At 45.4% G+C, this 21,666-nt stretch overlaps 1 protein-coding gene across 5 annotated transcripts in view; it reads right to left on the bottom strand.

Annotated features, from left to right (window-relative positions):
* FLI1 (Fli-1 proto-oncogene, ETS transcription factor) overlaps nucleotides 1-19,313 on the bottom strand; it is an 89,337-nt gene extending 70,024 nt beyond the window's left edge. For 2 of the 5 annotated variants that reach the window (XM_040615932.1, XM_040615934.1), the window contains exon 1: nucleotides 5,600-5,844. In XM_040615932.1, coding sequence (XP_040471866.1) covers nucleotides 5,600-5,617 — 18 coding nt within the window. In that variant the 5' untranslated portion in view covers nucleotides 5,618-5,844. Of the gene's footprint in view, nucleotides 1-5,599; nucleotides 5,845-16,801; nucleotides 16,911-18,949 lie in introns of those variants that run through there. The other 3 variants (XM_040615930.1, XM_040615931.1, XM_040615933.1) reach the window with 3 other exon arrangements.
* Nucleotides 19,314-21,666: the final 2,353 nt, after the last annotated feature.

Below are 21,666 nucleotides of genomic sequence, written 5' to 3'. Positions count from 1 at the left end.
TAATTTGTTCAATTCAGAACAAAAGATCTGAAGATAATTTTACATTTGGGGGGAAATTGGCTTCAAACCAGGTTGTAGAGCTAAGCTTTATGTATCATACCCATTTTTTATAGGTAAGCCATACACACATTCATGCACACCCTAGTACTAACACCATGTTTCTGCAGCATTAGGTGTTTAACAAACCCACAAATATCTGAAAATCTGAAGTTAAGGCTCCCTTGGCTCCTTTAATTTTCCTGCTTTTGCATGTTTGCACTGAAATGGGACATAAGGTCTTTCTTTAAATGGTCAAGTAAACTGAAGCAGAGTGAGAATTTTTCATTTTTCAAAGGCAGCTTATGAGATGCTGTAAAAGAACTTACATGCTGATGTTTCAGGGGGAGAAAAAGAATGGAAGATGCTCTGTGCCATGAGGTTGTACATTTTTAAGTTCTAGGCCTGATCCTTCTGAGAAGGTGTGAGCTGATATCAAGAGCAAAGCTTTCTCTAAGACCAGGAAGGAGAGACCTGAAGAAAATAAACTCTATTTTCTGCAAAAATTGCTATAAATGCCCTTCCCCCAGCATATCTCACCCCATCAGAATGTCATCTAAGATCTCACTTTGAGGTGCCACCTTCCCGTTTGCTTCTCTTGATTTCTGTCCCTGCCTCATAATACACCAAAGCATAGTACTCCTACACACCAAGACTCCAGCAAAACTCTGCTTAGAAGAAATGCTGCAAGGACAGAAGCTGAGTCTCTGCATCACAAAATTAAAATAAATAACTAAAATAAAAGCATGAAATCCTCAAGACACGCATGCTACTACTTCAAGTGACCACATCCTGTTAAGGTAAAATCCACAGTGGTAGAGAGAAACTATACAAGGCTCTCAGCACCTTTTTAAAGCCTCTGAGTGAAACCCCAAGTGCCTAAAGTCTAAGCAGTTGCGCTGTTTTGTTGTGTATTAGGTTTGCTGCAGACTGATTTTCCTTCCCTTAGCAGGAACAATTCTACTACAAGCAGCAGAGCTACTCAGTTTACAGACTCTGAAAAGATTTTCCCAGTGTTTTACTTGCAAATGGGAGCTAGCACTGAACACCTCAAGCCGACAGCACCCAGCACTATGGTGTGACTGGAAGCTCATACTAAGGCAAAAGGCATGCAGTTGCCTACAAATCTTGGAGGGAAAATAAAGTAGCATTATAAAAATATCCCAACTACAAAACATTCCTAACAGGTTTTTGTTGTTGCATATGAGAAAGCTGTTACGCAAGACAAATGTCACCTGAATAGGGACCAAGGTATCTGGGAATATCATCATTTATGCCTTGGAAATTTCAGATGGTTTTGTTCAAAATTGCTTTTGAGGGACAGCAACATGGAAATTCTCCAGTGAGCAAATATCTTTGTAATTTTTTTTTTCTTTTTCCAGTCTGGAGATTAAAAGTCTTGCCCTAGGAGTCAATGCCTTTTTGCCAGGAAAGGCCATCTCTAAAGGGCCAAAGCCAGGGCAATTTAAAAATGGCAAAACAGACATTTAAGCTTGCTCAAAAAGGAAATATGTTCTTAGTTCAAGATCTTGATGGCCAAGTTTCAGGACAGGAGGCGAACGCCTACAGTTCACAAATGACAAGAAGCAGTGATTGCAATAGAAACCCTACCCCACCCTTTGCTATAGCAACACCAACATACATGTCTTCTCATGGAAGGAGAAAAGTATGGTTGTTATCTCCTTGAGTAATGCAAAATTGTCATTGAATGCCCTTCAGATCATCTCTCTCTTATCTCCAGAACATAAGGATAAACATGTTTTCACAGAATGAAAGCAGCAGTTGCACAAAATGTGCTTTTTTATTAACAGTCGGGCTTCGGCAAGTATATTTACTTTAATTATTGTCCACATGTAAAGTGGAACTGAAACAATTAAACCAGTTTGAAACCACACAATTTGTTATTGTGAGGAAGTCCATGCATGGGCATCTTGCTGAGATTAGATGTACCGTTTTTGATTTAATTTGAAGCAATAAAATCCAAACCCCCTAAACACAATGTAAATTAAGTCAAAGCGGGATGTTAGCCCAAAGAAGATGTGATTTGAAGTATCTGGAGGCATACAATAAAAATGTTATTGACTGCTTAAAATTAGTGCTAACACCAGCTGTCCTGAGTTTCACTGGCTCCCAAGCATCTTCTGCAAGCCTTGTTCACAGAATATGAACCAAATATGGAAATGAACTAATAAAGATTTGCTGCACCTCTTTTTCCATAAAAGACCTCAGAGCATTGCTCTAGAGGTCACTTCTCAAGCTAGTCAGTCCATGTTCTGTGTCAGGTATTAAGCAGATTATTTGAAGAGTGCAGCAAAAGTTGCCTCCTGCCTCCTCAGTCAGTGATGTAATCCTCCTTGAGATAAATAATTATTTGTGAAGAAATGAAAACGCATTCTAGACATGTGCATTGGCTAAGCAATATTTTATGTGATGTATGTCAGTGCATGATGAGGAAAGATGACTTACAGTCCCAAGCTGATCCCACAATACATGGTTATATTCATGGAATTCCCTGAGTTTGGGGTTAAAAAGCTCTGAAAACAACTTCACTTGACACTTGTGCACAGTGTCCACTTTGTGGACACAAATGTAGCCCAGGATCATCCTAACCACATCTATTTTCTGCCCATGCTGTTTCCCCAGGCGAACCCTTAGGACAGCTCAGGGCTACAGTGGACTTACTCCTTTACTGCAAAGTTACCCTGCAGTTGAGCAGGTCTGCAGTTAAGTTATTCGACAGAGGCAAAACCAGCCATCAGAGAGGCTGTTATTAAACTGTTTCTGAATGGCACAAAAAGATTAAGAGGAAAGTACCAAATACTGGAGATTGTAGAATGAAGCAAGAGATTTTTAGAGTAGACTAGACTCAGAATCCTTTTGCATCTGCCAAGCGTGCAGTTTAAAGGTTTTGGCTCAATTAAAACAATTAGTCCATGGAATAGTTTTGCGTAGACTTGAAAAGAAGAGTCACTTCTTCTTGTTTAAATTGCTCAAGAAAGCAATCATCTGGAATGCATAGCCCTCTGCCATATCTCTCCTGTGCTGCATAGCATTTATCTTCTACACAGGCAGGTATATTTCTGAGTTTACGGAGGGAAGCACTTCTTAACCATGCCAGTACACAGATTTCATCTGGTACTTGCTCACTGTGTTCTTGCTTTAGGTAATGGAAGAGCCTTTTTCTCTGTTTTTCTTGCTCTCTAGTCACTTATGTGCATCTCCCTGCTATGTTATTTCCCCACACAGCTTTAGATAAATCAATGCGTATACCCTACAGGAGAGCAGACCTAAGGGTACGATTGTTTTTAAATTGCTTTCCTCTGGATACAGTACGGGTTTGCTTTACTATGTTTTAGAATTTAGAAAACCTACCCTGAAGCACAGGTTATATATAGAGCTCAGCACATTAAAAACATGTAAGCATCTCAAGCCACATCCTCTCCCATTGCCCTTCACCTGAGACAAGCTGCGCAAAGTGGCCTAACCCCTTCCTTTTAGTGGTGAGCTGCAGCAAATCTGTCTGGTTTGTCAGGTTTGATATTCCTTGGGAAGCCACTCTTTTTCTCCCTGCTAAGAAAATTGGCAAGAAGTCTCAGATAATCCTGAGTACACTACAGGAGCAGTGATCTAAATGCATGGTACAGAAAAGGTGTAAATTACACAAGGTGGCAAGCAGGACATGGGGACCTGCAGCAGCTTGCTGATGATCCTGGAACTGCTCAGTAAATGAACCCAGGAGGAGACTGGTGTATCTGGATCCCATCTCTCTTAGCTCAAACAGCTAAAAAATTATTTCTGGATTGCAGGTAAAGCAGGACAATATGAGAAAAGGCTGCAGAGCAGTTGGCGGGCAGATCCAGGAGCCAGGGCAGTGACCTGGGATGCGGCTGAGTTCCTCCTTTCGCCACAGCCTCCCCAACATGACTGTAAGCCTCCCTGCCAAGTTGTCGCAGTTCCTCATCTCCAAACTGGGGGCAGGGGGGTAGCAATAATACCTTGCAACACGGGGTGAGTAGGGAGAGGAGGAGCTCCCAGTAGGCACCATGAGCTACGTGGGCCATGGGAATACTTCAGCACCTTTCAGAGGACGGTGCAGGGAGGCTCGTGGCCTGAGCAGAAAAGCAAGTCCATGTGTGCACCACTGCAAATGTACAGATGGGAAATTTCTGCACTTTCACTGCACAGTATTTAGGGCTCTACAAATCAAAGAAGGTTGTGGTGCACTAAACTTATCCTGAATGAGGCCCAGGTTACTTTTACTACAGATTTGAGGAGGTGGTAGGGGAAACATGTCTTATTCCTGCCATATCTCCCAAATTTTGTGCTTTCAACACTCCTGCTTTCTCTCTTCCTTTCTGACATTCACCCTTTCTTTCCCTAATTCTTTCTTCTTTCCATTTACTCTTCCTGCCCATCTCCTTCCCTCCCCCTTCTTTTAAGACCCTTCCAAACAGTGCACTTGTCACAAGCTGCAATCTAAGGGAGAAAGTTTCAGTTCCTGCCAGTTTGCAGCATCTTTCTCCCTGGGTCAGCAAAAAAGAAAAAAAAAATAATAAAAAAAAAAATTTAAAAGAGACGACTTTTAAGAAGAGATCAACACCCCACCCAGGCGATAGGCATCTTTCGAAATCCTCCAACCCAAACACACCCACAGAGCCTCTCCCTTCAAGGCTCTTCTGTTCAAGCTGCTTCTGTACTATAGAGCTCCCTCAAGAAGAGCCCGTAAGAATTGCACAAGGGTCCCCCAAAGCAGGAAAGCCAACCTTCTGCTGTCTAAGATTTGAGAAACTGTGCGAGTCACCTCAAGGGGCTTGGAAGAGGCTTGGTTTATCTTTACAGAGGCCGAAGGACCGGCCGCTCGGATGAGGGGAAGGAGGGGGAGCCGCTCTCCAAGTTCCAGCAGCGTCCTCCGTTGCTCAAGGCCACCAGAGGTTGGTTATGTTCGTGGTTTTTTACCACACTCTTTGCTTCCCCTTCCCCATGACTCGCCCCAAGCGAGGGTGATGTTTCTCCTCCAAACCGCCCTGTCCCTCGCTGGTCGTGTCGTCCCGTCCCGTCCCCCCCCCCCCAAAAAAAAAAAATCAACCCCCCCAAAAAAAGAAACAAACTGCCGGAGGAAACGCGCGGGTGACCACCAGAACGGGCAGAGCATTTCAAGCGGGGCCGGGCGAGGAAAGCAGAGCCGGGGGCGCACATCTGGGGCCAGCCCGGAGCCCCTCCGGCCGCCACCGCCTCCCAGCCGCGCTCGCCGCCGGCCCGGGCCCCCCCGCTCCCCGCGGCGCCTCGCAGCCCCGGGCGGCGCGGAGCCTCGCGGGCAGGAGCTGTCACCGCCTTTCGCCAGGTCCCCGCGGCCCCTGCTCGGCCCCTCCGCGGGGGCAGCCCGGCGGCCGGCCCCGCACCGCCCCGCCGAAGCCGGCTGCGGAGCCCCCCGAGCGGCGGGGAGGCGGAGGGGAGAGCCCCGGCCGCTGCGGGGCGGGGGGACGGAGCCCGACCCCGGCCCCGCGCCCCTGCCCAGAGCCCCCGCCCCGCCGGAGGGGTCCCCCAGCCCCTCTGCCCCCCTTACCTTAATAGTGCCGTCCATCTAGAATAACTTCCAGCCGGTACCAGCAATATTCCACACATTGACCCGGTTTAGCCTGCAACCGAAGCCTCCTGAAGTTTTTTATCCTTCTATTTTCGCTGCTCTCCCTGCCCTGCCAGCGGGTTTGCTTTTCGCTCTGTATCCCCTCTCCTCCTCTCTCCCTCTCCCTCCCTCCCTCTCTCTCTGTCTCTCTCTTTTTTTAACTTTGGTTGTTGCAGCAGAGCGAAAAAGACAGTTAACCGGATGAAACGTTTTTTTCTGCTAATTTTGGGAAGTGAAGTCACTCGAGGAGGAAACTTTCGTCTCTCCACTGGTCCTGCCTTCTTGATGAAAATATATATATTTTACATACAGGATATTTGCTCCATTTAGATAAGAAGGGGCAGAACAATAGCTACCTCTGTCAGCTCGTTTGTCGCTAGGGCAGCCAGTCCAACGCAGACCTTGCCTTGCACCCCAGACCGTATTAGCGAGCGCCGTGTGTCATCCCACAGTTTAGTTTAACGTGTTTTTTGCAATTTTTTTTTTTTTTTTTTTTTTTGGCTGGAGCAGCTCTTTAGCCTGACTCACTGAATTTCCGTCTCTTCCCACAGATTTTTTTATTAATGCGTTTTCCAGTCACAGGCAAAAAAATTAAGGAGAGAAAACCGTAAATACAATTCGGTCGCGGCAGGCAGAGAGAGAAAATAAAAAGTCTGGCGATTAAAACGTACTTAGAACATACTTCGGCCCCTCTCCTTCACGCCTCTCAGCACGGAGCGTGAGACGAGGGTCCAGTCCCTGCCAGAAATGAGCGGTAAGTGCAATAATGCAAGACAGACGAACAACTCCAGCAATTAAACACAGGCTGGAAATGGGGCTGCAGGGAAGCGGAGGCTCTTTTCCACTTTCACCCTTCTCTCCCGGTCCTCTCGAGGGTTGGGATATCGGGCTCTGAAGCAAAGCTACTGAGATGGATGGAAGTCCATCCATTTCACCCCAGGGGCTGGGAGTACTTTCCCCAGTCTCCTCTCACAGTGAGAGTTTCTCGCTAAGCTGTTAAAACCCCACTTAGGGGGGGGAAAAAAGCCCAGCCCACTTTATAAGCTAAAAATGACCAAAATTTACAATAATTGTCAGATCAGCTGCATTTTCCATTCCTGGATGCCGTGTCGGAATGGGCACTGCAAAACCCCAACCACCAGCCTTTAAATCTCATTTTAGACCTGGCGAGCCCCTGACGTGCAATCTCTTTCATTCAAACGGGAGCGATCACCAGAAAAAAAGAGACGCGCTTTCCTTTTTCCGGGAAAAGCTGAAACCCTCCAAAGAACCCGAGGAAAGGAGACAATACCCGCCTGTACAGCTCACCCGCTTCCCCACACACACACCCCTTGCAAAAATAACAAGCGGCTAACAGCGGAACACATCATGCAACGCTTTGGGCGTCCTTTTATGCCCCACTTCTGCAAACGGCTGCAGACCGAGGAAAAGAGCGGAGGGTGGAATAAAAAAGGAGGGTGAAGCCAAGAAAGAATAGTGTCAAGGCAGGAGGACACCCCTGCACGTTAGATCTCTCGATGGAGAGGATTACCTTGTCCAGTGCCAGTTGTGTCCAGTCTTTTTGTTTCCCCCGTCTTTAGTCCAACCACGGGGGGGGGGGGGGGGGGGGAGGGGGGGGGATATCAAAATTATATCCAAAGTTATTCTGCACCCGCCCCTTCCAAAAGGGAAATGCAATAATGCCACTAGTGTTTCTACTCGGCTGTGGCAGAGATGCCTTATTAATACTTTATTTCTCCAAGACCGGAGCTGGCAGGAGAGAGCTGTAGATCCCCCCTTGCCCCTCCCTCCCCTCCCTCCCCCTCCTCTGAAATTAGCCTCATCAATTCAGCTACAATTTTTTAGTTCAGATGCAGACACGGGACTGAACGTGACCAGACCTGGAGGTTTTGGCTTGCTGCTTGCCAGCGATTGAGGCCGTCTGCAGCCAGGAGGTGAAAGGGGGGGAGCAGAGGGGACAGCCCCACCGCCTTCCCTCTCCCCACACCCCCGTCCTCCCCCTGTCTGCTTTACAATCCAGGGGTCTGCGCCGGGGTCCCCGGAGAGCAGCACATCTGGATGCTGCTAGCGGGGTCAGGTCCCCCCTTGCCTAGGGCCACAAGAACTGGAGTTCAATTAAAAGAAATCACGGTTAACCCTTTGCTTTCCTCATTACTCTTTCTTTTCCCCTGCCCTCTGTTCCCCCACCCACCCCCGGCAAATACTCTCTTTGCCACTCCCGCTTCAGCGTTACCACATGGCAGGCTGCAGCAACCAGAAAAGCAAGAGGTTAAAGGGAAGAGTGAAATGCATCCTTTCAAAACCCAAATGGTTTCCTCTCTAGACAACACTCTCTACCAGCCCCGAAAAACAACGGGGGTGGGGGTGAGAGAGAGGACAGGCTGAGGATCTTAACCGCGAAAGGAAGGGGAAAAAAATACCCTGGAAGGAGCCTCTGTCATCCACGGACCTCACAGAGCAGCTTGGTTTTGGGCTGCGTGACCGACAGGTCTTGGACGGGCTGGCGGTGGGGGAGAACCGGGGAGCTGAGAGCGGCAGAGAGAAACCACCTGAAAACGTGCCCAGTTTGTGGGAGAGGAGCCCAGCATTCGCAGAACACCCTTTCCCCAGCGCCGGGCTGGAGAGACAAACAAGTCCGGCACTCGCGGGGAGTCCCCAGTGCTCCCAAAGGCTGGAAGATGTCAGGCAGACCCCCCTCCATCCCACCTGGAGATATTTTAGGAACCCAGCTTTGCATTTTATTGCCAGACGGGCACCGTGACCCGCAGGGGTTTGTTTTGCATGTCTGAGGATGACTGGAAATGAAGCCTGGTAGGGTCACTTGCTAGATCGGCTCCATCCATCAGGGATGTTCCGTGCTTTACCTTTTGTGTTTGGTCTAAAATAAGACTTGCGAAAAGCTCGAGAGATAAGGTATTGAGTGAGGTTGTTAAACATTGTAACAGACAAGCCGAACAATCTCCTGTTTTCCTCCCAAATAATGCAACAATAGAACCTTTACTTCATCTTTTCTCTCCCCCCCGCTCCCCCCCCTCCCCCCAAAAAAAGGGAAAAAACCCAGCCCAAACCACCCTTGAATTATCTCAAACTTTTTGAAAAAAGCTGGAATATTCATAACCTCCGCACGCCAAGCTGTGAATCATCCTAGGTGATTGTTCAGTGACTTTGGGTATTTAACTGTTTGAGAAGAAGGGAGCACAGACAGGCGGGGGAAAGCAAAGCCATCGCCGGGCAGGCTGCTGATCAATGTGCGCAACTTTTAATTTGATGCTCGACTTTTGGATGCATATGTATATACAGTAAAGGAATTATGATCTGTTTAATGTGGTTACCACCAGACATCTGGAAAATCATTTGATCTTGGCAACCACGGAAGATTTCAAATGCTTACATTGGGACAGGCTGGTAGAAATCAGTTACTCCTCAATTATTATTATTTATTTCACTCTGCTTATGAATGAAATGAAATTCTCTACCCAAGTTTTTAATTAGTTCAATACTGGTCTCTAGCACTTGGCATATCCCCACCTCCTCTTTTCGTCCTTATAATAGGGTTACACCGAGTGCAGCCTCACACAGGGAGGGTGAAAACGTCGGGTTTGTCGTGATCCGATTGGAATTAATAAGGGCACGCTGGGGGAAATTTGGCCCATAACTATTTCACGTTCAGAATCAAAGGAATTAACCACTCGGTGTAGTTCAATGCCAGTCCTTGGCGGGACTACATAACCTCAGAGATACGGATTTTCTGTCTGTAATTCACGCGGGATTAGTGGTCACCGCTTCATAATTAAAACCGTCTAGTTATTCTATAGGAATAAACCTAATTAAAACCTTCCCGGGCCTCAGTTGCAGGTTAGAAATATTATCTTCGGCGAATGGGAAAGGGGGTTGGCTTATTTCACCCTCTCTTACCCGAACAGCATCAGCTGAGCTCTCGTTAACCACAGCCTGGGACTGTGGCTTTGAGCTAAGGCGGTAAATAGGGGAGGGGAGCCCCAGAAACCAGCAGCTACGCCCGGACTTTGTCGCTAGAAAGCGGCTCATTTCCCACCAGCTGTAACAAAGCGTACTTTTTTTTTTTTTTTTTTTTTTTAAACTGGCTTTCTCTATGCACATATTTACACACCTTGTGCCAGGTATATTGTGTGCAGTCATTATATATGTGCAAAACTTCCTATGTATTCTATCCTCTATGAAGATATTTACAATATTTACCACCATTCTTTGCCTGGAGCCGTGTGTGCAGAAGGCCATGGTCTATTCTGTTCTAGTCTTTACTACAGGGAAAATCTCCACCAACTTCAGTGAACTTCTAAAATTTCCGTGTCTGAGTTTCCTCTGGCACCGACTCCGTTGCAGAATGAAAAACGCAACGTGTTTTGTTTATTTTCTAAACCCCCATTCTTACAAGCAAAAAGCCCAAACTACAGCCCTGGGATTTGATCCCCAGAAACGAATCCCAATTCTAAACTAAAGTAACTGGGCAAACCTCTGCTTTTCAGCTCCAGAAATAAAAAGTAGTCAGTAGAGTTTGCCAGCCCTAGGACTGAAGGATCGGGTCCCTCCTGCCTCCTACCTCTACCTACCATGGTCTACAGGAATAGCCCATGGGATCTGGGAACTTGAAGCCGGAAAGTTATTCACTGCTAATCGGTACGAAGTAAAATATAATGTCTTAAAAGTGGTGTGGAGAAGATGCAGTAGCTTTGAAGCTGCATCGCAATTAGGCGAAGAGTGGGGTAAGCAGTGTCCTGGCTAGTTTTATTTGAGCTCCATGTCCCAATAAAACAGCCCCCGCCCTCCCTTCCTCCCCCAACCCGCAATTATTGAAAAGCTAAGGCACAAAAAAACAAAAATACTGAAGGCCAAAAGAACAGACTGCAGTGCACTAGCTCCAAACGTCTGGCCCCTCGCTTGAGGCCATAATTAATTTGAGATTTATTTTTATTGGAGAACCCAGTCTCGTCTGACCTTAGCCAAACAAGACTTCAGCTAGACCCTTGATGCGCTTGAATGGAACAGAATATTTCTCTCTAACTTCTCTTCAGGCGTCCGTGCCTGCTTTGAATTTGTTCCTCAGACTTCATATATTTGGAGATTTGCAGGAAAGATTTAAAGCATTTTTCCCCCTTAGCATTCACTTTCTTTTTCTTCCCTTTTTGCTCCCCATTCCCTCCACACCTCCCCTCTTCCTAAACACAAAGCTGGGAGAGCATAGGAAAGGCTGGAATACAAAATTCCCTGCACACAACATGTTGGCGGGGGGCGTTTTTTTCTGTAAATTGTGAAAGAATGGAGCCATTAGAAGGTCGTAGAGTTTGGGAAGGGGACTGGTTGCTCGAATGCTGCTGTCTAAAGGCGGGAGTCACTGTAAAAGTTTGTCCCTTGTGCCCAAGAGCCTGGTTTATTTTAGAAAGCTCCATCATGCTACATTTCCAGGAGAGAAATAACATTTCTCCCACCTTCTTAACCTAAATTCAAAGCGTGTCTTGTAGGTAAAACGGGGAACAAACAATGCCAGTCCTTCCCCAAGCAGCCCTGGGGTTGAGCACGGGAAAAAAATGTCAGGCAGGATTCTCTGGACAGCGGGAAATGGAAAGGGATTTTTCTATTTAAAATAGAGAGGTAGGTGCAAACGAGTACTAAATCCTGAAGCACCAAGTTGTCATAAGACATTCATCAACGACTTGCCAAAGTGCAACAATTTATCAGTGTTTCTACCTCAAGAAATGACCCCCCTCCAAAAAAACAAACAACACCACCCCCCCACCCCCCCCCCAAGAACGACTCGGTATATACGTAGATTAATCACGAAGTGTGAGAATGACGTAAGGAGTTCACAGCAGCTTCTGCTCACTCTACGCCAGCCGACAAAGCTACTGCAACTCCCACCTTCTCTGGAGGTGCCTGGTCTCGTCCTCCCGAGCCCAAGTGGGAGGAATCGAAATTCTACGGGACGCCAGGAATTGGGGTTGGGAGTGGGGGGTGGGAAGAGAAAAAAAAGGGGGAAGAAAAAAAAAAAAAGAAAAGAGGCAGAAACGGATAACGCACTAGAGGATGCTCTCAGTAGGAGCAACACTAGCTGTTCCTAAGAGCTCGGTGCAGGTTTCTATCCGCTCCACATTTCGAGCATCCTTGAGCACCTGTGGGGTGACCCGTGCGCAGGTCCCGCTGCAGCGCCTTCCCCTCGTTGATTCACCGGGCAGTATCTCTACCGCCAGATATATGTTGAGAAAAAAAAAAAAAAATCACGGGATATTCTGTCCTTGCAACCTGTCCCCGAGCAGCCTCTGGCTGCTACTGTTGAGCGGGAAAGATGCCGTGCCAGGGTTTGTCAGGAGCCTTCGCATTGCCCGCTCCAGAGAAAATCTCGCTGTTTTGTCCTTAATAAAAAAAATATTAAAAATTAACCTCCCCTTCTCTATTTAGGGCTTCTGTAAACCTTCTAGGCAGAGTGAAAGCAAGAACAAACCAAATATTGTTTCCAGCTACCCAGACTATTTGCCTCCATGAATATGCTCCTTTGTGCGGTACCACAAACGCTACGCCTGCGTGAAACCCGCTCCTGCAGCGCCCAGCCCCGCGCCCGCGGGTGGCAGGTCCGTCGCGCCCCTGCGGAGCGCTGGGCTGCAGGCCCTTTTCCGACCCAGGTCGCCAAGGGGAGCCCGCAGTCGCCTGGTGGGTGTCCCCTCAAGCCCTCCGGGGGGTCGGGTCGGGGGGCGAGCCCGCTGCCCTCCTCCGAGAGCGCCGGGTGTGCGCGGGTCCAAGGCACCCCAGCCCTTGCCGGAGCTGTTTTTGGGGAACCCCCTCACAACCCCCCACCTCGGGGGACGGCTTTAAGCGTCACCCCGCTGCGCGGCAGAGGAAAGGGGGAGAGCAGGGGTGATGCCGGGATGCCCGCTCCGGTGTGCAGGGGAGCATCACCGCCCGCTCCTTCGGCTTCTCCTCCTCCTGCACAGGCCAAGAGGCTTCACCCTCAAGTCGTGCCTCAAGCTGGCGGGGCTGGTACCTGGAAAGGGGGCTCCAGGAGAAGGGGGCGGGGGGTCACCCCGGCCCCGGGATGCTCTGCAGAGCCCCGAGAGCTCCAGGCGCTGCCCTGGGGGGGGGGGGGGGGGGGGGGGGGGGGGGGGCAGGAGCTGTGTTTACAAGCTGAGGAACCGAAAGCAGAAGCAATGACTTTGTGCGGAGGGGAGCGATCGGAGATCAGTTGCCAAAGGGCCTAAGAAAAGCGCGGGTGAATAACACACCCTCAAAATTATTCTTGTACCGCCTTTACACACATATTAAACCACAAACTGGCAGTACAGAAGGGAAGCAAAGGCTGCCGTGGCTGGGAGTAGCTTGTGGCAATGGTAATAATTAAAAATCCAGTATTCAGAGGTCATGTTGCTTTGCTTATAGCCCTAATTCTTTCCATATCCCTACAGTCAGGTCTTCAGTGCTGTCTTTTAAAATTTAATTTCCCAATTATATTACATGTTTCATTCTCTAAAGTCAAATACTCATGTTTAGATGAGATTAGCACCCTCTGATATACTGTAAATTATTAAGTACTTGCAGATCAGTAAGTCCCATAACGGTATGATGAATAGAAATACTTTATCAGTTATGTAGAATAAACCAGTAAACATCAAAATGATCTTTTACATTTATGATTTCCTACCCCTCTATCGCATTAAGGCCCATAAAAGAAGCATGTATGAGAGAGAAGATGGGGCAGTCCTTTTGCGAGGTTATACAGGATCTTTCAACAGTGCTTTAGATACAGAACCATAGGTCCTATGTGGTTGTGATGCAAATCAAGGTTACAACACCGAGAAGCTGAACTTCACCAGTATGACTCAACATAAACTACCCTTGTTAAAACATTTTAAAAATTAAATCCTCCTCTTCCTCCTCCGGCTACCTAGCTCCACCCCTCCCTTTTGCATTTTGAAAGCCACGACAAGAAAAACAGTGTGGCCTGAAGGTGGTCATAGGGTATTTTGTACCCCAGCGATATGGCAGCAAATTTGTTCCTCCTGGGAGCTCCTGTGGAACGCCCTGCTAGTGACCCTCTCTTTGTTACAACATCTTAGAGACAAGGCATTTTTCTGTACAAGCACTTAATAGAGTTTATATACATGGTGCATTTGTTGAAGAGGATTTATAGAAGACATTGATCTCAATCTTGCTTTTTCTGCTGTGTAATGCAGGTAGTGTACACATCACCAGCTGAAATCCCACAAAAGTAATAAATAAAATACTTCTCCCTCCCACAAGATGAGCAAATAAGTTTTTCTGGAGAAGGAATGACATGAAAGAAAATAATTTTTTAAACAAGAAAAAAGATCTGGGAAGAGAGGAACTGGTACTCAGCCTCCTGCTTTTCAAACTTCTTGCTCACCACAGCTTGGGAAGTCCTCAGAGATCAGCATGGGGAAGCAGGAAAGAGAAGGCAAGTGCTGTCTAAATCTGAACAGCACCTTGTCCTTACACAGCACTTCCATCCATGCTTTAAAGATGAAGAAATAGAGGAACAGAGAGTTGAAGTGTCTTGCTCAGGAACATTGAGCCCACTCTGTCAGGGCTTGGATCTGTACCCACGTTTCCCGACTATCTGTCTGTATCATCAGCCAATCCCACCTCTTCTATAAATAAGCTGGTTACCATCAGACTCCCTGTTGGCTCTGGATGCATTCAAGTCAGTAGAAGCTGTCATCAAACTCAGAGGGACCAGAGGTTGTCCTCACCTATGTGTTTAAGCTTCTAATTCTCTTGAATTTAACCATGTTCCTACTTACATGAACAGCCCCACTGGTCTGAATGACATACTCAGGAACTGTTTTGCACTACTGGTACCAGTAAGCCCAACTTAAAACTTCTAAGAATCAATGGGAGATATTTCCTTTGTCTTCAGAAGACTTTGGATCAGTCTTAAGAGACTTCTGTCAAAATCCCATTGAGTTTTTTTCAGCACAGGAACAAGTCATTTCCCCAATGACATTGGTGTGAATGAAGCTTTACAGACAAAGTATCAATGACAAGGTCCTTGCCCAAAATAACAGCAGCTGACGGTGAAGGGTTGTAATAAAAGGCAGAGTTCAGCATCACACAGCTCTCTTATCCCTCTGCCACTGAAGCACTGGATGCAAGTCCAGCCTGAGGAGTTCTTCCTGGTAGATAAAACACATACTTATGCAAAGAGAACTTTGTCCAAGCACTTTGCCTGCAGGATTGTACTTAATGAGAAGACTATCCCAACACTGTTATGGACAGACTCGCTCAATCCTGCTGGAATTATTTAGGCCTCGATCTTGGTTCCACTTAATTCAAAAGGAATTTTACTACTAACTGGAACGGCAGCTGGATCTAGCCTCACAACAAAAGGCAATGATACCATAATATAGGATGTCAAAGGGCCTTCATCTCTTCATTGTAAACAGAACACATCTCAGATCATTTCCCACATACAGGAACTCCAAAGAGAAATGAACACTAAAGCTAGGCACAGACTGTGTAACATGTTTCTTTACTTGAACTTTGAATTTGCTTTCATGAGACTTGAATTTAATTTGTTTTCCACCGAGCTTCTATCCTTCCAGAATCTGGTCCAAAGCTATATGAATTTAATAAGCAACATTAAACCATTAACATTTCCTGAGATGCCGAGGTAGGAGTGTGGTTTTAGGGGTTATCAACTGAATGTGGAATCTTGACCATTCCTGGTCAGATTTGCTCTAGAAACCTGGTCCAGAGAGTGATACAAGTTCACCCAATCAGGGAATACAAGTAATGCCACATGATCTGGGATTCATCCCACCAAGTTTGCATTTTAAATACTAATATTCCTAACAAACTATCTGCAAAATGAGCCATAGCCTAGAGATTATATAAAGAAATAATTCTGTGAATCATTTCTAATAATGTGTACATACATGAAAATCACAATTGGTGCATGGATCATTGACTACGAGGAAAGGAGAAAAAAAAAAAGATACTAAATTCCTGTAATAAATTATTCATTACAAATTATCCACCCAGCTCTAGTTAACACCCTTCTGTGTTTCTTCAGCTTGGGAGAGAAGAGGCTTGTGTTTTAGATTTTCCCTAAGTGCTGTTGCATGCAGGGTTTGCCTTAAACGTGTAACCCAGATGTCCCAGGCTTGGTTTATTTACATTCTTGGGAACTGTTGTGGAAAAAAACCTATATGATGTCAAATATAATATAGCACTCAATTGAGCTATAAAGGGGCAAGGCTGTGCCAACCCTTCTTTGGTATTTGTTTTAATCTTATGAAAAAGAGAGGCAGAAGTGGCCCATCAAAATACATTCTAAGATCCACTTTTTTTACTAAAACCAGAGATACACAAACAACTATTTAGAGTGCGAGATCTGGTAGTATCTGGCATTAGCCCTTATCAGTAAAAACAGCTGAAGTCATATTGCCTGCTAAATTGTATGGAAACATTGCTCAAGAAAAACCATAAGTAACACTGTGAAAGAGATCCCAGTATTATATAGCGTTGCCTGGTGTGACAATCCAATTCTTCAGTAACTGAAAGATCTGTTTTGGTTTAACTCATCAAATATTTTTTCCCCTCTAAATCCATTCTGAAATGTACCTTCCAAAAAGCTATAACCTCACATATCATCTTGCACATTGAATTCAGTAGTTGGCACAACAGAGAAGTAGTGGGATATTAAATGAAATTTAGCTCTGGTTCAAGACTAAATGGTATCTAGGAAATCAGAAAATTAGAAGCCAATTTAAGAAACCACTATGATATAACGTTGGTAGCACACCACCACTATCATATTGGTTTCAGAACAACAAGCCACTACTATAACATAATTCAGGACACCCTCACTGTAATTCTGGTTATAGTATAGCTCATCCAACCAAACATCAATGCATTATAAAAGACAAGACCACTTTAAGATACAGTTGGTCCCTGATGATGCAACTTCTGACTGAACCCTGCATATTTCCAGAATGGTAACTGTGATACTTGGAGACCCTAACACCTCTCCCACTGGAGGTAGAGGGATTTTATTATTAATTTTTTTTTCCTGCTAAATTCAGTGAGAATGGAAATGAGGTTTTAAACTAACACAAATGACTATGAATTTTGGAGGATTGTAATTTTAGACATTACCTGTTTAAAGATGCTGTCATGTCTTACCTTGACGTAAGACGAAGTGTCTGGTACAGTCTGAAACATCCTTACTTGTTTAGTAGATATATTTAAAGGTCCTAAAATTGATCTGAAATTAAAAAAAGTCATATATATGTACATAGAAAAGTAAAGAAACAAAGCATTGTTTAAAAAGTAAGATTAGCAATAAAATTCAAAGAGAAGTGATCAAGCATTTAGGTGTACTTTTCCAAGGACCCAGAAGGACGTCCACCACAGTAACTAAAAGTCAAGTAATAGACAGGTTTTCATAAAGCAGCGGTTTATTTCCATGCTTTAATAAGAGTTTGGTTCTGCTTTCAGATTCTGCCCCTCTCCTCAGGAAACGAGCCTTCTTCACTTTTGACCAGAGCAGAGGGAAATGTTTGACATTTGATTAACTGAATTTCTTAGCCAACAATTAAAAGCCAGCTGAAATACTCATGTTTTCATGTCGAGACTAGTTAACCCTATTGACTTGTATCCAAGGGTTTCACTTGGCTAAATGAAGGGCAGTTGCCTTTTGTGACTCATTGAAACCATTCCGAGCCATTAACCTGCCGGCCTCTATTGATTTAAAGAACCTTTCTCACCAATAATAATTAAACAATAAATTTAAAAAAAAATAGCGAACGGAAGTATCATTCCAAATAGCAATAAACCCCCCCGGGTTGTCAATCTCAGCCCTTCTTTTTCGGATAGTGCCGTTACTCAGTCAAACTTAGCTATGCTTTATCTCAGGCGTGCATCAATGCAGTACATCTGTTTTTCTGTACTTCTAAGACTTGATGATCTCCTGATGAACAGGTTTTTTTTGCGTCCCCCCCACCCCCCGCCCCCCCGCAAGTCATCACTACAGAGATGCAGAGATTAACAACGATCGTGAAAAATGTAATGGTGTGTGGGAAAATAAATCTGCAGTCACTAAAATACCGACAACTGTTTTTTGCCCCCCGCTCTTCTCGGGATCTTTAGTCCCCTTGGCAAGCGCCAGAAAGCGATTAGCTTAGTGTAATTAGTGCATCGTTAAGAAGTACGAACCCCCGCCCCCCCCCCTACCTCTCCGTTAGCATGCAGCTCCTAAGTGCTGTTATCCTGACGGTCCCATTTTCCTGGGGGTCCCATTTTAGTGGGGTAGGAAAAGTTAGAAATTTACCCAGAATTTACTATAGAAAATTTATGCTGCAGAATTAGAAATATGCATAAAGAGTTGTGCGCAAGTGGTCAGTGCTCTTGGGTCGGGTGCTTTTTTGCAAGCCCTTCAGGAAAAGCTGTGGGGTCCTAACTTTGCAGCTAGTTCAGTTTGTCCAGCTGTAACACAAGCCAGACGCCGCCGGTTAATCGCGATATATCCTTCGTTTGGTTAATGAAGAAGCCCTGGGCGCGCTGGAGCTGCCTGCTCCCTCACCCCGGGAGCTGCCAGCCCTCCGCCGCGCTCAGCGCCCATCCTCGCCCCCAGCAACGCCGAGCAGCCGGGGGGACACCTCCGTGCCCCCAAACCAGCGCCACGGACTTGCTTCGAAACATCTGCTGATTTAAAAAAAAACACCCACACAAACAACCCAAAAAAACCCTACAGCCCAATAACTCTGGAAAATAAAAGTTCGCTATCTGCACGTACCACCCCCCCAGCCCCCCACCCCTTTTATTGATTTTTAAAGCATTTATTACGCGGCCAGCTGGCACAGAAGGGCAACTGATTATAAAATCGACAATGTGTTTCTGATAAGTACAATTCTTTTTTCTGTCGTCCTCCCTCCTAACACATTCCAGTTTCTTTTGCTTCTGAACTTGCAACGGGGGTGGGGTGGGGGTAGACAGAGTTGAGGGACAATTTTGCTTAGCCAGTAAATTTTCTAGGGTCAAGGATTCACATATCAGTTTCCCCTGCTCCCCTCTTTACCCCTGATTAGCACTCCCCCCCCCCCCCCCCCCCCCCCCTTTATAATTACGCATGTTCATATAAATAAATACATCTGCGTATTTGGAGCTAGTCTTACCAAGTCTGCTGTGGATTATTTATCCATCGTATTGCCCTGCCAGCATCAGTCGCTATATAAAAGGGCCTCTTAAAACTACTTTTAGATTCGCCTCTTGCTTATTCTTATTACTATTATTTAAATGACTCACCTTTTATACCCTTTCCCCTCAACCAGTGGCAGACCAGTGTGTAAAGATCCAGGTTGAGACCAAAAATAAAACTCCCCACCAGTTCTGGATTACTACCCTGCCGCTGCAGTTTTGCAAAGAGGAGAGATTAAACTTGTTAGATCCAAAGCAGCGCTGAAGTTAAAATTCCCAGCCCATCCAGACAGGCTGCATCAACCAGGCATTTCCTCAGGGGGCTTCTGTAATGCTCGCAGCTCCAGGACGTGCTTTCCTTTCCCTCTCTTCTGTGCCCTCTACTTTTCATTTGATTTCCGTTTTCCCCCTTATCAATATTTCAGCTGCTCCCTCAGATTAATCATAGCTATGTGACATCTTCGCCCAATGAGCCTGCCTGGCGCTATTCGCAACTTTATAGAAAAAAAAAAAAAAAAAAAAAGGAAGGGAAAAAAAAAGAAAAATTCACAACTTTCTTAAAAAAATATTACTGAGGAGTCAAGCCCAAAAGAGACGCTGAGTGGAGCTCAAGTGCTACTTTAAATCCCCCTTTTTTAAATAAGGAAGTTTCAAATATCCGTTTTTAAATCATTGTTCCTTACTTTGAGCTTTTTTTCCTGACTCTTACCTTGAAAATAGTTAACCCATTTCCCCCTGAAGTAGAACTGAAAATATGACAGACGGTGCTGCAGATGCACATGGCTGGAAAAGCAAGATGAAATTGTCTCGAAACTATTCTCTCTATTGGATCAAGAATTCAGCATTTCCCTCTGCAAGCCGAAACCTCCAGATCCTTTTAGCTATTTAATAATACTCTATGAAATAGTAACGCATTTAGGGAGGGAAAGGAAACACATCTTCAATTCAGGGGTGGATTTTCCCCCAACGGGGTCGTGTTTCTGGTGCATATTGTCATCTCAGAAGGGTTCGCAGATAATATTTTGCACTAACTTGGGGAAGGAACTTCCAGGGGTTTTAGTACGACATCAATTTTAAATGTAACCCTCAGAAGGGTTACCAAAACTATTTGGAAAATGTCCTTCCACGCTCTATTCTCTTTCTCTCCTTCCCGCTTTGCCCCAAATTCCAACATATTGAAACATTTTTCTCCTTAATAAGAGGAACATATAAAGTGAAGGGGTGAAAGGGCAACTTGGGAGCCGTGCCTAGAGCTCCGCACACCATTTACTCTCTGGTAGACGAGGCATTTAGCATTCCTCCCAATTTCCAAAGAAAACAGACTCAGACCTGTACCCAGTGACCAGGGACCTCGCTAGAGCCACTTTTTAATATAGAAATTCTTTGGATTCTTTGTTATTATAATTGTTGTTGTTGTTTTTTGTGTTAAGAGAAATAGTTTCCTAGGCAAGGTAAAGCAAGAGGGATTTTAGGGAGAAGCTAACTTCTAATGGAAGGAAAAAAAATCAAAGCGACAGGGGGAACTTGTGAGGTGTGTAGGAAAGAAAGGGAATCGGAACAAAAATAATCAGCATTGCCACTTCTAAATGGCTTAAAAAAAATAATCGCTTACATTGGGGTAAAAATGTCATTTGCAAGCCTTAATCTCATTATTCTGTGGGGATGTGAACAACTCTTTCTGCATACTCACAACTGAGCTAGCTAGTGACCGAATCAGATCACATTTCAAAGTCATTTTTCATTCTTTTCTCACGTTTCCACGTGTGAATTACACAAAACTCGTAGCTGAAGAGGAGCCCCGAGGGTTTACTATTGTGTTAACAAAACCCTCTTCCTCTTATTTTTGTTGAGGGGCAGCTAACAGGCATGTGCTTCTCTCCTCTGTGCCTTTCCCCCCACAGGTTTCCTTTATTTTTTAAGCAAACGTACCCAAAAATCTCTGACAGGGACCCCTGAGCACACACTTACTAAGCTGCAATGAAATAAACTTTAAAGGTTGGTGTTAACAAAAACTTAGGACGTTAAGCACTTACAAGTTCAGGGGAAATACTCGCCCTGAATCCTGAGTTGTGCTTGCTACCTCTTGTAATCAAACCCCACAATCGAGTCAAGAAACCCATGTGGCTAGTTGCAGTCATCTTGGGAGCTTTACTAGCCCAAAAGAAAATTGCTGGCAAATTGGAAACAGCTGTAGCATTGGAGACAAAAAAAACCCCAACCAAAACCAAACCAAAAAAACCCCACACCACCCCCCACCCCCCCGCTACACTCCTGAGCAGAGAAAGTTACAGAAGTTTTATTTATACAAATAGCTCCAACTGCAGACATGACATTTCAAGTTTTTATCAACAAACCGTAGGTGACTTGTGTATAAGCAACATTTCAACATTCATCACTGGCAGGGATTTTGTAAAGATACTTATGAACCCTCTCCCTCTCGCACACAGGCGCTGCCAGTTTGCTCCTGTGGCAGCTGCTCTTGCCTGTGCCTATGCCCCCTTTAACAGGGTGCTAGCAACACAAACAGTGACATAAAACCCACAGAGAATTTTATCCAAGGGGTGGGATTGGGGGGGAACCTGACAAATGCTTGATTCTCATAAGCCTGTCGGACAATTGCTAGAACAAATGAAACAGTGGAAAAGCTCGGAGTCCTGCAAAATGTGCTCTTTTCATGTTTTCTATTTATTAGATACGCTAAGAGAAAACAGACTCATATGAGTCCCAAATGTAGGCAGAGTATTAAAAGAGGCATGTGTATGCTCCAGCAATTACAGCTGAATTTGATTAAAAACGTCATGAGGACTGCAAAAGCAGGAGTTACC

This window comes from Falco naumanni, chromosome 16, assembly GCF_017639655.2.
Source record: "Falco naumanni isolate bFalNau1 chromosome 16, bFalNau1.pat, whole genome shotgun sequence".
NCBI lineage: Eukaryota > Metazoa > Chordata > Aves > Falconiformes > Falconidae > Falco > Falco naumanni.
Note: the sequence above shows the minus strand (reverse complement) of the source record. Positions and strands in the feature narration are given on the sequence as shown.